Source organism: Condylura cristata, unplaced genomic scaffold (assembly GCF_000260355.1).
Source record: "Condylura cristata isolate star-nosed mole 26May11 unplaced genomic scaffold, ConCri1.0 scaffold00001, whole genome shotgun sequence".
Lineage (NCBI taxonomy): Eukaryota > Metazoa > Chordata > Mammalia > Eulipotyphla > Talpidae > Condylura > Condylura cristata.
In genome coordinates, this window is record NW_004567102.1 from 3493654 (window position 1) to 3507647 (window position 13994).

The following is a 13994-nucleotide window of genomic DNA, read 5'->3' on the forward strand; positions in this document are numbered from 1 at the left end:
TCTAGTACGATTCAAACAGTCTATGTAGTACCTGGGAAGGCAAATTAAAAACTGGTAAAGTAGTCAAAGGGAAAAAAATGCCAAAACTCATGATCTTAAATAACAAACCCTTATCAAGCCCTTGCAGGGAAGCATGCCAAAAGCAGAGCGCCCTGGGCGTCGGTGGAGGTGAGTCAAGCGTACAAAGGCTCGAGGCTGCCCCAGGAGAACCAAACTGGCTGGCAGGGTGAAAACGCTCATCCAAACACTGTCTGTCAAGGTGCAACTGTTCTTTCCATTAAACAGTATTTATTAAAAACTGTGCTATTTGTCCGAGTCACTCCCAAGGAGTGAATCAGCTGGGTCTGAAAACTCGTGTTTGATCAGTCAGCCCACACCACCACCTCCACTCAGATTTCACGAGTCCTTGGCATTCTGTGCAGTGATGGAGTCGGAGGGCGACCCTGCCCTGGGAGTATTATCGGATGGAGGTTTCCGAAAAGTTACTTGTTGATTCTACTGCCTCCACATTAAAGATTAAAGGAAAGCTAAAATACACAAAGTGGCATGATTTCAGCCAATTCTGATCTTAGATGACACCAATGTGGGCATTAAATTGCATAGAAATTTTCTGGAAACAGGTAGGTTATTAAATATTTTTTTTTTATTGTACTGCATTTACAAAGAAAACAGACAATGCACCCAGTAGAAAGAATAAAAATGTATTTGGGGTTTTATTTTTAACTGACAGCAAATAGAAATCCTTTAATGAGATCATGGCAATTTGACAGCATTATGATTAAGTTCAATAAAGGTACATGGGGTACTTGGAAGATCAAATTCTATAGCTGTCTCTTTCTACAGCTTCTAATTCATCTGGCTCCTTAAATGATAGGGGAAAAGCCCTTTTTTGGTGGGTAATTATTTCCAAAATGAAGTTACAGGTGCACACTTATTAAAACTGGTCTTCAAGTCAATTATTTGAATGGGTCCTTATATTTGTATGTATGTGTGTATTTTGGTTATTTCACCTTAGTATCACAATCCCTGCAATTCACAATTGTGATTTTACAGTAAAGAACTCAGTTCTAGTCTGCTATTGCTTTAGATGTATATATATTGTTGAAAACCCAAAGTGGACTAGAATTGCTGAAGGATTTTCCCTGCCGTTGGTTGATACAATCGATTCTTTATTCTTGATAGGTGCATAGATAGCTTCACTTAAAATTCTTTCTACAGGAACATGTCTGGCTTCAGGACTACCTAATCAAGGATTTGATGAATGACTGACCAGTTATTGAGGGTAACGTGTTTGTGAGTTAAATGGGTTCCCTAACGGCATCACTTTTTCCTCTGCCATCACTGGTGGTAGAGAGAGGACAGAACCTGGAGTCTCATCTTCCGCACACAGGCAGCTACCCAGCAGGTGCAACAGTAGCTTTGCTAATAGAAGCTGCACCTCAAGTTGCATCTCCTTGGCCTTCATTAAATCAGTCCTATAGCCGCTTCTGGAGAATGCTATATAACCCCAAGGCCCGCTTGGTCCGTGCTGAACAAGCAGCTGTACCCCAAATCCTGTCTCTCTTGCTTTTCAGTATTAGCTGAGAATATGTAATGTCTAGGGCAAGTCAGGCCCACCTTATAATAAGACTCACAAAGCCTTTCTCATAAAAAAAAAAAAAAAGTCTCAAGTACATTGCAATCATCTGAAAATTGGCGTTAAAAACTTACATCAGACAAGGAAATAGCAGCAGAGAATAGCTAATCTTAAAAACTGGCAACAACCCCCCTCCCCCCCCAAAACAATGAAAAAAGTGCTGTCCCATTCCTCCCCTTGGTTCTTTTATCCTGGGGTTTCATTTAAGACTTGAAGCCTCTGAGAAAATGAGAAAGGCAAAGCCACAGAGGGAAACTGCTTCAAGGCCAAAATGTTGGACAAGGCTCAAAAACAAGCTGTAAATAAAACTAGGGGAACTGCTTGGAAAAGAATCTTTATGGCATTTTCTACTCAAGGTGAGAAATATCTGAAATGCAGATCTTCTTTCTATAAGTCATCCTGAATTTCTTAGTTATGGGGCAATAAACTCAAGTGCAATGAGTAAAGTGCCAGCCAGGGATTAAAAAACATCAAAAATAGTCAATCATAACAACTGCTGTTAGGGTAACACAGACACATAGAAAAGGACTATTTGCAGATTATTTGTGGTTCCTAAGAAATTACCAGTCAATAGTTCTGTTCTCCACCCCCCCCCAAATAAAAATCTTAAAGACTTATTAAAGGATGAAAGGACTATGACAGTGCTTTGAACAGTGATAAAATGATACCCAAATTCGGTGTTAAACAGCTTATTTTAAAAGATAGTAGCTTAAAAGTCGCAGGGAAAAAATGTGAACATAGAGAACAACAGAAACAATCCAGGAAGATAATGCAGCCTGGACAGAGCAAGTTTAATGCCTCTGCTGTACACAGGAGTAACACCCTTTCCCCTTCTCATCCTTATGCTGGCACTAGCTATGCACTAGAAAATTGACTCTTAGAGTCAGTGAATAAAAGCAAGAGCTCATTTATCTTCATAGCTCTTTTTTTTTTTTTTAAAGGATGCTTATAATTGAAAGGGTGTAGCAGTGGAAAGACAAGGGTACAGGGTGAGAGGCTGTTTCACATTTTAGAGCATTAGTCTTTGGCAGAGCCCAATCAAGGCCAGATTTACCTAGGATGCCCAGTGGCTGTGGGGGATATCCACAGGGTCAAGCAAGCAAGCCCAAACGAACATGTTGGATTTAAAAAAAAAATCTAGAAATCCTTGAGAAGAGCTTCACCCTGAAGAGGGGAGTGGGGTATACTAGGAGAGGAGGGGCAGAGGGTCAGTGTGTGATCTCTGCTGCGTTCTGGCAGGGGCTTAGGAGTTGAGCCAAGGGTGTCGGAGACAATCTGCAGCAGTGGCTCTCTTCTCTGGGATCAACTCCAACATGGGCAGTAAGAAATCCGTGAAGCCAGCTGCCTCCTCCTGAGACCACTCATACTTCTCCACTAGAACCTCGAAAAGGCCCCAGGGTTTCAGTTTTGTGATGTGTTTCAGGTCACCTACAGCAAAGACAGTATACAAGAAACTGACCAACTTGGACAAGTGACAAGATCCTTTTGTGGCAACTGACAAATTAATCCAGTTAGTCTATAGAGAACCACTTTTTTCCATCAGAATCTCACCCTCCTTTCATAAAGCACCTCTCTTTTCTAATGTACTGACTGGAAAGAACTGTCTCCATTTTTCACAAGGCCCTAAAAATTTAGAGATAATCTGTTCCCTCCATCATCTCAGGACTATTTGTCCCATCAAACTGGGCAGGCCCAACAGAGTGAGGTACTCACTAAAATGAGGGTAAATGCCTATATTCTCAACACAGTTACATACGGTATTCAGAGATGGCTTGTACTCCTTTAGCTCCACAGATTAGCAAGTGTTACCTCAAAAACAGGACATAACTTAAAAACAGCTAAAACAATGCCAAATATGTATAAAATGCAATTTAAAAAATACTCCCCATATAGCTTCCAGTTGTAGCTGCTGCATCACACTCTATTTTGAACATCAGTATATATTTTTTCTTCTTTGGAGACAGTTTTATCTTTATTTTCTTCATAACAAATGATAACATTAACATAAACTTAAACTGAAAAATCCAAAGCTGATTCATATTGACTTTAGAGTTTAAGTAACTGTTTAGGTGTCACTGGATGACAAGATGACTGAGACCCAACCTTTCCCTCAAGCTTAAAACTACACTACTTGTCTTCTGGTAGAGGTAGTTCTTAGAAAAAAGCCAGCAAAAATTTGTCACAAGTGTTGCAGTGGAGTAATCAACCAACTTCACATAATCCATTTAAGATGAAGCAAACACAATCATTATCCTCATTTAGAAACCATCAAAATAAGGTTGTATCCTTGGTTGTGCAGGGGTTAAAGACTCAGCACTATGAAGTGATCTGCAGCCGCTGCAGCCCCAATTCCATCCCTGCCCAGGGAGCTGACCCACATGGCCAGCAGACCTCTCTGGTCTCACCTCCTCCCCCCAGCAGCGTACTTCGGTAGGTCTGCCTGTTCTGCTCCCCACTCTGTCTCTGATGACACCTCTCACCCCCAAACACCTCTGGCCTACATCCCCGCTCTTGTATGCATAAATTTAAAAACACATCTTAAAAAAAAAAAGGTCATGTCAAAACTAGTGTAGCAGCTGGCTGTTTAAACTAGTCTATGCTACACCACCACACTCATTTCACTTCTCTGCTAAACACTCAAGGTGAGACTCACATCCTTTGGTCATTATTGGGAACATACATGCATCTATACTTACCTCTTCATTTTTAAACACTTTTGCCCTTAGTGGGAACATTTGTTTTTACCTTTTTTGGTGAAAAATTCCTTGGAATATTTTCCTGCCACAATGAGCTTGCGAGGCACCTTCCCCAGAAGTTCTATGATCAATGCAATGTGATCTGTATGTTTCAAACAGTTCAAGAGGAGGGAAAAAGACATACATAACAGGAGTAACAAATGCAGTTCTAGACATTGCCAGAAAGAGCAGCATGCACACCTCTTTGTAAAGCATTTCAGGCTTGCGTTCTTCCTAAATGGGAAAAAGAGGACTCTATCCATCTAGTGGAGAGTCCAGGAAACCATAAAAAATCTGAAGCCCATTCCAATAGGACCTAAGTGATAACTCAAAACAATCTTGGTGTGAATGCTCTGTTTCCTGAAGTTGCATCCCTGGAGCCTAAACGAAAACTCATGTTAACAATACTACCTCTGCGATTGAAGAAGTCCTGTGAATATTTCCCACTGAGGGCAAAGCGTCTTGGAATTCTGCCTATCAGCTCTATAATGTGCGCAATGTGGTCTAAAATAGAAGGGTAAGAAGAACAGGATCAAGGACGAGTTGTAAAAGAGGTTTTTCTATGAACAGCTTTTCCAAGGATTAGCTGTTTAAAAGTAACCACAAACAGAACCAAGGCTGGGAAAGCCAAGAATTATTTCAGGTGGTTGGTTACCTGATAGTAGCTGGCAAGTCCCATTCTAGAGTGGAGACTTATCTACATCTTTACTTCTAATTTTTCTATGTATCACTATATATATAGGTTCAGGTGGACTTTTTTAGGCAAGATGAAAAGCTGTACCAATATGCTCTGGGCACTCTAAATAGTTCTAAATAGAACTGTTATTTATTTATAATACTGCTTTGGTTTCAAGAGTATTTAAGCATACTAATGATAAAACATTCCATATGATTTTTCACAATGCTGTAAAACAGGCCAAAGATTAACATCCTGTTTTAAATATGAGAAAACAGACCTTCAGAGCGAATAAATGGTCTACTTCTTAAATCTACAGGGCTAATACAAGCTGGTCCACCATCATTTTCATAAATTTACATCTTATGGCTACTTCAGAGCTTTATAAATTTTTAAAAAATAAATCACGTTTGAAGTACAAATTATAGTATAGTATATACAAATGACACAGTATAGCCATCTGACTATCTGTAGGTCACTAAAATGTCTCAATCACGCCATGCCTTGTAACCATCACAGCATGAATAAGGGAGGTGTGCAGCAGGTGAGGCTGGGACTGGCCAGCATACACACGTAGAAGTAGCTCTACTGTTTCACTCTGCTGGTGACAGGAACTATAATAAGAATATGAAGAGGTCTTAAAAAGTGAGGGCTCTTATTTACAAAAGAGCTTTCTAAATGACAACTTTTCAAGCCATCAAGGTCAAAATGCATCACTCAGCAACTCCAATAACATACCTTACAGGTGCTAAAGACATCTCTATACCTGGGAGTTAAAGTTACAGATTTCTGTTTCTTTTGTCAAGGCCTCAACAGTAATTTTAAAAGAGCTCTACACTTATGACTTCACTAGTTTTGACTGAATTTATGCTTTGGTAACAAGTATCTGATGCCAAGAAATACCTGCCAATTTCAGGCAGGACCTGGACCTAAATGTCTTTGCATAAATCAATTATAAATGAGACTATGGTTTTATTTTACTGTAAACTTCTAAATGATTGGTTCTTTTCTCCATAGCAAACAAGTATTTTATCCTTAAAATTGCAACCAATGACTGATTATCAATTAATCACAGAACTGATACACTTGTCAGGCAAAATTATCAGGCATTATTCCAAAAGTCAGGGCTAAGGAAGGTCAACGAAAGGCCAGACTGCTTTGGTCCCAGGATTACCACGGCTTGCAACAGCCACACACGAGTATGGCATGGCGGGCATATGGTGGCCAGGGCTTTTCTTCTTTCCTTCTTATGGCTCAATTATAGTAGTTACAGGTTTCATCTAAGAATTACTAGTCCTGACTGATGCAGGAGAGATCCTAAAAAAGTAGGATTTACATATCAAGGACAGATGGTTTTCTTTATTGAACATTTCAATCTTCAGATTTGCAAGCATAATATCCTACACAATATAATTCTAGCCACGATATGTATTCTGTGCCACACATTATAGAGTGTCTAGGGGAGAACAAAATCTTATCTATGTATCTTTACCTCCCCAAAAGATATAATGGGTTTCTGAAAGATATTATACAGTGCTTCTAAAACAAAAAAAAAAAAAAGCAAGCAGAACAGGAAAAATCAAGTGTACGCTTAAACACAGTAAATAAAGACTATTCTTACCATGGACTTTTGAATAAGAAAACATGTCCAGGCGGTAGCCACTAAAATAGACACGTGGCTATGGGAATTAGCTATCATAGCTTTGTCCAAACAGTACTTATTTAGGAACCTTAGGAGGCCTTACTAACATTGCTTATTAGTATCCCAGGGAACCACAGTATGAGAAATTCTGGGCATTCTTGGTTCCACAGAGCACAAAACCTGATTTCACAAAGAATTAAAAGAATGCACAGAAAGGACATATATTTTCTACATTGGGAGGGTTTGTTACTCTTTAATTTCCATTAATCCTGAAAATAAAAGCTGCCTGAATTCTGTAATAAAGAGGGCAAAACATTTCGTTGGTAGCTTTTCATTCACATTACTTTTGTGGGCTTTTTCTACTGGCTACCTTTACAAAATGTAAATCAATATTTTGTCTTAAAATGGAATTCTATATGTTAGTAAGATTTTAAAAATAGAGCTGTAATTTTCGAAAAGGGGAAAAAAAGAATGCTTAAATATTGTGGAATTTATTAGGGAAATAGGATACAGTCTCTGCATTCAAGTAATATACTTGTGTTTTACAATTATTTACAAATAAAGTGGGAGGCATAATTGTGCAACAAGCTGATGAGCAGGTAGCTATAAACTGGTTAAATAATGTACCACTGGGCCCTCCCTGGTGGCTCAATGGGTTAAAGCACAGCACTATGAAGCTCTCCACAGCCACTGTAGCACAAGTTCAATCCCCCGCCAGGGAGCTGACCCACATGGCATGTCAGACCTCTCCTGATCCACCCGCTGCTCCCCTCAGCAGTGTACTTCATCAGTCGGCCTGTTCTGTTCCCTACCCTGTCTCTGGTAAATTCGCTCACCCCGCCCTGCACTTCTGGCTTGTACCCCAGTTCTCTATGCGTAAGTAAATAAGTCTTAAAAAAATAAAAAAAGAACCACTAATTTATAGAAAGAAATAACTAGATGTTTTAGAAGAAATCAACAGGGAATTACAAGTTTTAGTTTAATCAACTAAACTTTTCTCTAATCTTCATGTTAAGTTCATTACTATCTATTATAACATATCTAATATAAGTCAGCTCTTATATTGCTATATTCTCTGTGAATTACATACACTTAGCACACTAAAGACATCAAAGTTCCTTAATTAACAAATAATTTTAGCTGCATGTGGGGCCTAAATGCTACACAGATACCCTCGCTACTCACCTTCATCTCGAGTATACTCTTCTCCTGAATGAGGTTCGAACAAATAGTCTCCTGTGGCTAGTTCAAAAGCCTTAAAAAAAAAAAAAAAAGTATGAAAACATCCAAAAAGGAAAAAAAGACTTTGTGAGAAGTTGCTTTTTTTTTTTTTTTAAGCTCAATATTAAATAATCTTTTCCTTCTGGAAAAACCTGCAGATGATCATGTTTTAGAAGTTTAAGATTATTCCTAAAGAGTTCCTTCCACACCTGTATCTTAATAAATGGAGCAAGAAAGTAACAAAATCTGTTAATATCATCAAATCAATTATTCCATGCCATTTCCCCACCCTACCCCTATGCAGCAATTCAGCTTTCTTGAGGTTCTCTTTTTACTGAGCGGGCACATTTGGATAGTGAGGTGGTTCTATTGAATAACTTATTAATTCTAAAATGGTAATTTCCTCTGGAGGAATTACCAAGCAGTGTGGAATGATAGCTTAAGGCAATGAAGCTATTTTAATTTGTCATTGATTAAAAATGGGTAAAAAAAAAAAAACAAAAAAAACAAGTAATTTTGAAATGGCCCTTACTGAAACAGCCATTTAGAAGTTAATAGCTAGTCATAGGCTGATATGAGTGAGCCAATGGTACTAATTAATTAGTTCAGTAATCTCAGGATCAGTGGGGGGCACATTCTTAATTTAAACTCAGATCTCAGTGGCTTGTCTGTGCCAGTTCCTGCAATTTCATGATAGGACAATCTCTCTCAAAATTATAATAACACACACATCAAGGCTATAAAACCAGATGTTCCAGGATTGTTCTAAAATGTCAGGGTGCTATGGCTTTTTGATAGGAACAGTTTGCTACACAGTCCAGCAGTTCACTATGAAACTGACCACACTGGGAGTAGATACCTGCTCAACCTTGACTTATCCTGAGGTTTATTTTATAGTCCCAAAGTGGAACAAAAAAAAAAAACATCAATTCTTATTCATGAAAACTTGTTAAAGTCTTTTTAAAAATCTTAAGTAGGAATTAAGTGAAAACACAGAAACTGAAATTTAAAAAAAAAAAAAGTTTTAGAATTTTCTGAAAGTTTCCACTTAAGTATTTACTTTGTTTTTGGACCATGAGGTAGTTGTTAAAATGTAGATAACAGCAAAAAGACCCAAACCACCCATTTGGCCTCTTTGGAGATTATGGCGGCCTCCTGGTGACAGAACTTCTATAATGACAAACATGTCTCCAAAGGCGCCAGTTTTGCTGGCTCTAGCAGGGTATTAAAACTAAGGAAGCAAAAGGCTCTTAAAATTAAAGGTACTTTTTTGTTTGCGATGAAACTGGACTCCATCTAGGCAAGAAATGTGCTCACATGTACAAAGAACAACACACTGATCTGGGTGGCTAAGTGGACAAAACCCGGGCCTATACACACAGTGGTGTGCCATATTCTGGTAAGGCACTGGACACACAGTCCCTGTGATGCTATGCCCCTCAAGGGTGTAAACTCACAGAAATGTAAATATATAAAATCTCCTATTGATAAAAAAAAACAAACCAAATCCAAATAATAGTTTACAACGTTAAGACCTGAAAATTAGTAGGTGCTCTTGATCAGATAACATTTTATTCAACACCTCTCCTTTAGCTATGAGAAAACTATGACCCAAACAGAAAAAGCCTATCCTGAAATCATGGCTGTTTCATCTGACAGGAATTTAATAGGAAGCAAATGGAATTCCAGATATTTGTATGGGCTTTTGAATTCAGGCCTCTCTGACATGGAATTTACAATGCTAGTGATAAAGTCACCAAGTTCCTTTTCCTGTCTGTTCATTTGCTGGTCTGCTAAAATTAGCCAACAGAGCAAGGTATGTGACTATCACATAACAAGTTAACAGTTAAGGGGAAAAAATTACCATGCATGCGGTGCTCCAAATGTCAGCAGGGGTATTATAGCCAGATCCTATCAGAACCTCCAGGGAGCGATACTGCCTTGTTTGAATATCTTCAGTGAAATGTTTGTGCTGAGTAAATGGAGAAGGGTAACAGTATTTTAAAATTAATTTATTCTAAAGTAACAAGTCATGACTGTTTAATGGTCATTATAATAAATTCTCTGAAGTTTTTACCTCATTTTTTAAATATTATTTTGATTCTATTATGTTCAAAAGGCACTCCACTTTACACAAACTGTTTTTGCAAACCTGAGTCTAAACAGATCCACAGATGAAGGCATAACAATTATTTTCAAGAAATGAAAAACTACTGACTAACCCAAACAAAAATGAAATAAAACAGTTCATTTAGCTAAACTAAATAAACTGTACTTCAACAGATAGCACCAAATTAGGTTCCATTCAAACCTTTTCTTGCTATATGCTCCTTATGAGGAAATAAATGATGTAAATTTAAGTTTCAAGAACCTTACAAGCAATTAAACACAATACCCAATTTTGTATTTTGGGTATGGATTTTATTTGGTTTCCATTTCAAACAAAATTAAAAGAATGTTTATATGGTAACAACCAAAACTGATTGGATATTTAACATTAGCAAACTGTCAACTTTTTTAAGTATAACAATGATGTAATGGTTACACTATAAAGAGATGCTTTTTAGAAACCCCATTAAAACAAGATTCTTGTGAAGACATTAACATAATTTGGAGTGTGAGAGTGTGGGTCTAGGTAAAAACAGACTGGTGATGACTTGGTGATTGTTGGGTAGCTTGGTATAATAATGACCCAGGAGTTCATTATTCTGTTCTTTCACTTTTATACATACTTTTATATATGTTTGGAAATAAAAGAATACAGGAAAAAAGAGAAAGCTTAGAGCCATATACAAGAAAAATTTAGATATTAAAATGTTCAAGAAAGTAGGGAAGACAATTCCCTTATCTTACTGAAGTCTACAAATAACAAACAGCATTTATGAAGAAAGGAAATCCGGCAGTGAAAGCTTCACGTAGAAAATCTGTATGGATCAGGACTCCAAAGAGTACCAGACTATGCTTTAATCAAAAGAGCAGAAAGTTCTCTAGGCAGAAGAAACACCAAAATTAAGGCCCAGAAAGACATATACTAAAGCTAATTTAATCATTCTTGGGATAAAGGCTTTAGATTTATCCATCTGAGCACCACTGTATGTGGGTTTAGGAGCATGCTAAAGACTGACACGGTATCTGAGAACCTTATTCCAGTAATCTCTGGCTGGTGGCGAGATTTATGCAGAGTAATGAAAATCTGAATAAAGGTTGTGGAAATTAGAGGGTTAAATCCAAGGACATTCACAGAAAGAACAAAACAGACTAGCTAGAGATGGTAAACAGTAGATGAGCCAAAAATAATTTTATGTTAGAAACTTAAAGGGTTGGTCTTCTATTGAAAACAAAAAATAAAACTTAGAGAGGGAAGTGGCTTTACAGGAAAACTGGGCTCAGACACTAAGTCTGAAGAGGAAGTGGACTGCACGTGATACATCTTAAAAATGGACATAATTATTCAAGGGAATTGTCTTTACTCATTGTGCCTCAGAACTGCCTTACAAAAAAAACTGTAAATAGTTAATGAAATCAAGAAACAGCAAAAGTAAAGGTGAACTGGATATATACATGTACATTCACTCACTCCTGAAACTCCACTTTAGGAGAGAATCCAGTGTTAATTTTTTTTTTAAAGATTTATTTATTTATTCATACAGAACTGGGGTACAGGCCAGAGATGCGGAGGGTGAGAGGCTTCACCAGAGACAGAGTGGGGAGCAGAACAGGCAGATCGACGAAGTACACTGCTGAGGGGAGCAGCGGGCGGGTCAGGAGAGGTCTGCCACGCCATGTGGTCACCTCCGGGGCAGACGGGAATCGAACTCATGCAGAAGTGGCTTTAGCTTCTTAGTGCTGTGCTTTAACCCGCTGCGCCACCAGGGAGGGCCGAATCCAGTGTTAATTTTTAAACCATAAACCGAAAGAGACTAATGAAATCAGAGAAATAAAACTTTTTTTAGCCGAATAACAGAGATCATTGGCAATTTAATGGATCCAAGAATTTGTGATTCGTACCAGAGTACTCAATCCCCTAAGACACAGAATTCAGTACTATCAGGTATCTGTAGAGTATGAGTGAGGATGAACTTCAACACAGGGATACTATAAAAAATATTTTGATGTTTAAGAACTCATTCCCTTGTTTAAAACACCTCTGTAACATAGGGTAGACTAACAGACTCTTCCCTGTTCCCACAGTGGGAGGTTTATTCTAAGGATGAAATGTTAACAGCTCAGACAAAGACCCACCCAAGGAAAGAGCTTGCAGCATTCTATTCATATGGTCAACTGTTTGTTTAGTGATCCTAAGCAGAAAGGCAATAATACACACCATATAGGAAGAAGAAAATGTCAAAAATGGGAAGATAATCAATCAATAGCCTCTAAGAGATAATCTGAGAACAAAAGAACACTTAGCAAGTATAGGAGAAATGACAAACAATAGGCTTAAAAAACAGCTGAGATTGTCTCTCAGAAAATAAAGCCAGAACAAAGTGACCAAAAAAAAGGGGGAGGGGTAGGTGGGGGGAAGAGATACAGAAGAACAAGAGGATCTATAAGGAGGTCTAACATTTGAATAACTATTCACAATGAGAGAACAGAGACAAGAAGAGAATTTTAAAAATAGCAAAGAAAAGTTACAATGATTCATTCAGTTTCAACAAAAAATGCACACCAATTCCTTAGCATAATGGATAAAAATAGACCTAGCAAAGATATCTCTGTTGACAGAATGACACGGAAGGCATTGGTGTTTGGCAGCAACAAATGAAGAGTTATAAAACAATGGAGCAATGACCAACATTCTGAGGGAAAATGGTTTTTGACCTCGAGTGCTACACACAGGTGAGTATGAAAGCATAGTGAAGACATTATTACATTCCAGATCCCCTGATGGACCGCTCACCCCCAGTACATTCTTTTTAAAGAAGCTATTGCAATCCCATCGCTCCTCTACAAAATGCTGAAGGAAACCAAGAAATAAGATCACAGAGACAGAAAACAGAGTATTTAATGAGAGAGTAAACAATCTCCAGGAACACTGTGAAAGGGAATCTCACATGACATTAATGCAGTGGCCTGTAAAACAACCAATAGATGAACACAGATTAAAAGACTCCAGGTTTCAGAACAGAGCTCTTTATGCAGATGAAGCTGCAAGAATACCCAAAGTATTGTATGTTTTACACTGTATGTATTTATACCACTAAGTCAAAGTATAGAGCTAAATGAAGTGACTCAAAGAAAACTGAGCAAACATAACAGCATTAAGCAGAAAGGGAAAAAAGAGTTATACACAATTATGCTTTGTTTGGGTGAAGCTAGCATTAGAGTCTTATGAGGTAAATAGAGATTACCTCGTCAAAAATCACAAATTGGGAAGGTGGGGCATGGGGTGTGTGTGTGTAAGTTCCACTTTCCAGGGTTAAGAAATACCTAAATTAGGGGAGAAAAAAAAACCCAGGAGTAATAAAATCAAAGTCATTTATTGGCAATATGACGATAAATACTGTTATAAGGAGTGAAAAATTGGCAAAAGGGTAATTTCTTAATATAAAAATAACTTGTCTCTAAAACTATATATACAGTAATAAACAAAATTATACTTAAAACAGAAAGCGGTTTAAAAATCACATAAAATTCCTTTACTTAATGTTGATGTGCTATGCTAGAGACCAGTAAGATCCAGGAGGACAAAGTGCCCATGTCTAGTTCACTGTGCCTAGTGCGCCGGTCAGTGTGTGTACGAAAATGCTTGTTGAATCAGTGAATGGATGCCAAGAACAAAAAGGCCTGTCAGTATAGAGTTATGTTAAAAAATAAACCACCCATGTAGCTATGTAATAGTAAGAAAAGAAGTGTGTTAGTAAAAGTGCCAGGAAAGACTGTTCTTTAGCCAAAGAGGTGACGAGAGCACGGGGAAAGTGTTCCAAACACAAAGGTGTGGAGGCCCAGAACATTGCGTGGGCAACAAAGTGTCAAGCATTTGATGTTTGTACCGTGTGGTATCTGTAAAAGCCAGTATGTTCCCATACAACTCATTTGCTTTATTTCCTGAGCATCTCTTATGCATCATCACTGTTGTAAGCA

At 38.0% G+C, this 13994-nt stretch overlaps 1 protein-coding gene across 1 annotated transcript in view; it reads right to left on the bottom strand.

Moving 5' to 3' along the window:
* Positions 1 to 691: 691 nt before the first annotated feature.
* Positions 692 to 13994, bottom strand: part of SRPK1 (SRSF protein kinase 1) — a 51516-nt gene continuing 38213 nt past the window's right edge. The window contains 4 exon segments of the mRNA XM_004673421.2: positions 692 to 3064; positions 4382 to 4474; positions 7875 to 7944; positions 9775 to 9882. Of these exon segments, the coding sequence (XP_004673478.1) occupies positions 2880 to 3064; positions 4382 to 4474; positions 7875 to 7944; positions 9775 to 9882 (456 nt within the window). The 3' untranslated portion in view covers positions 692 to 2879.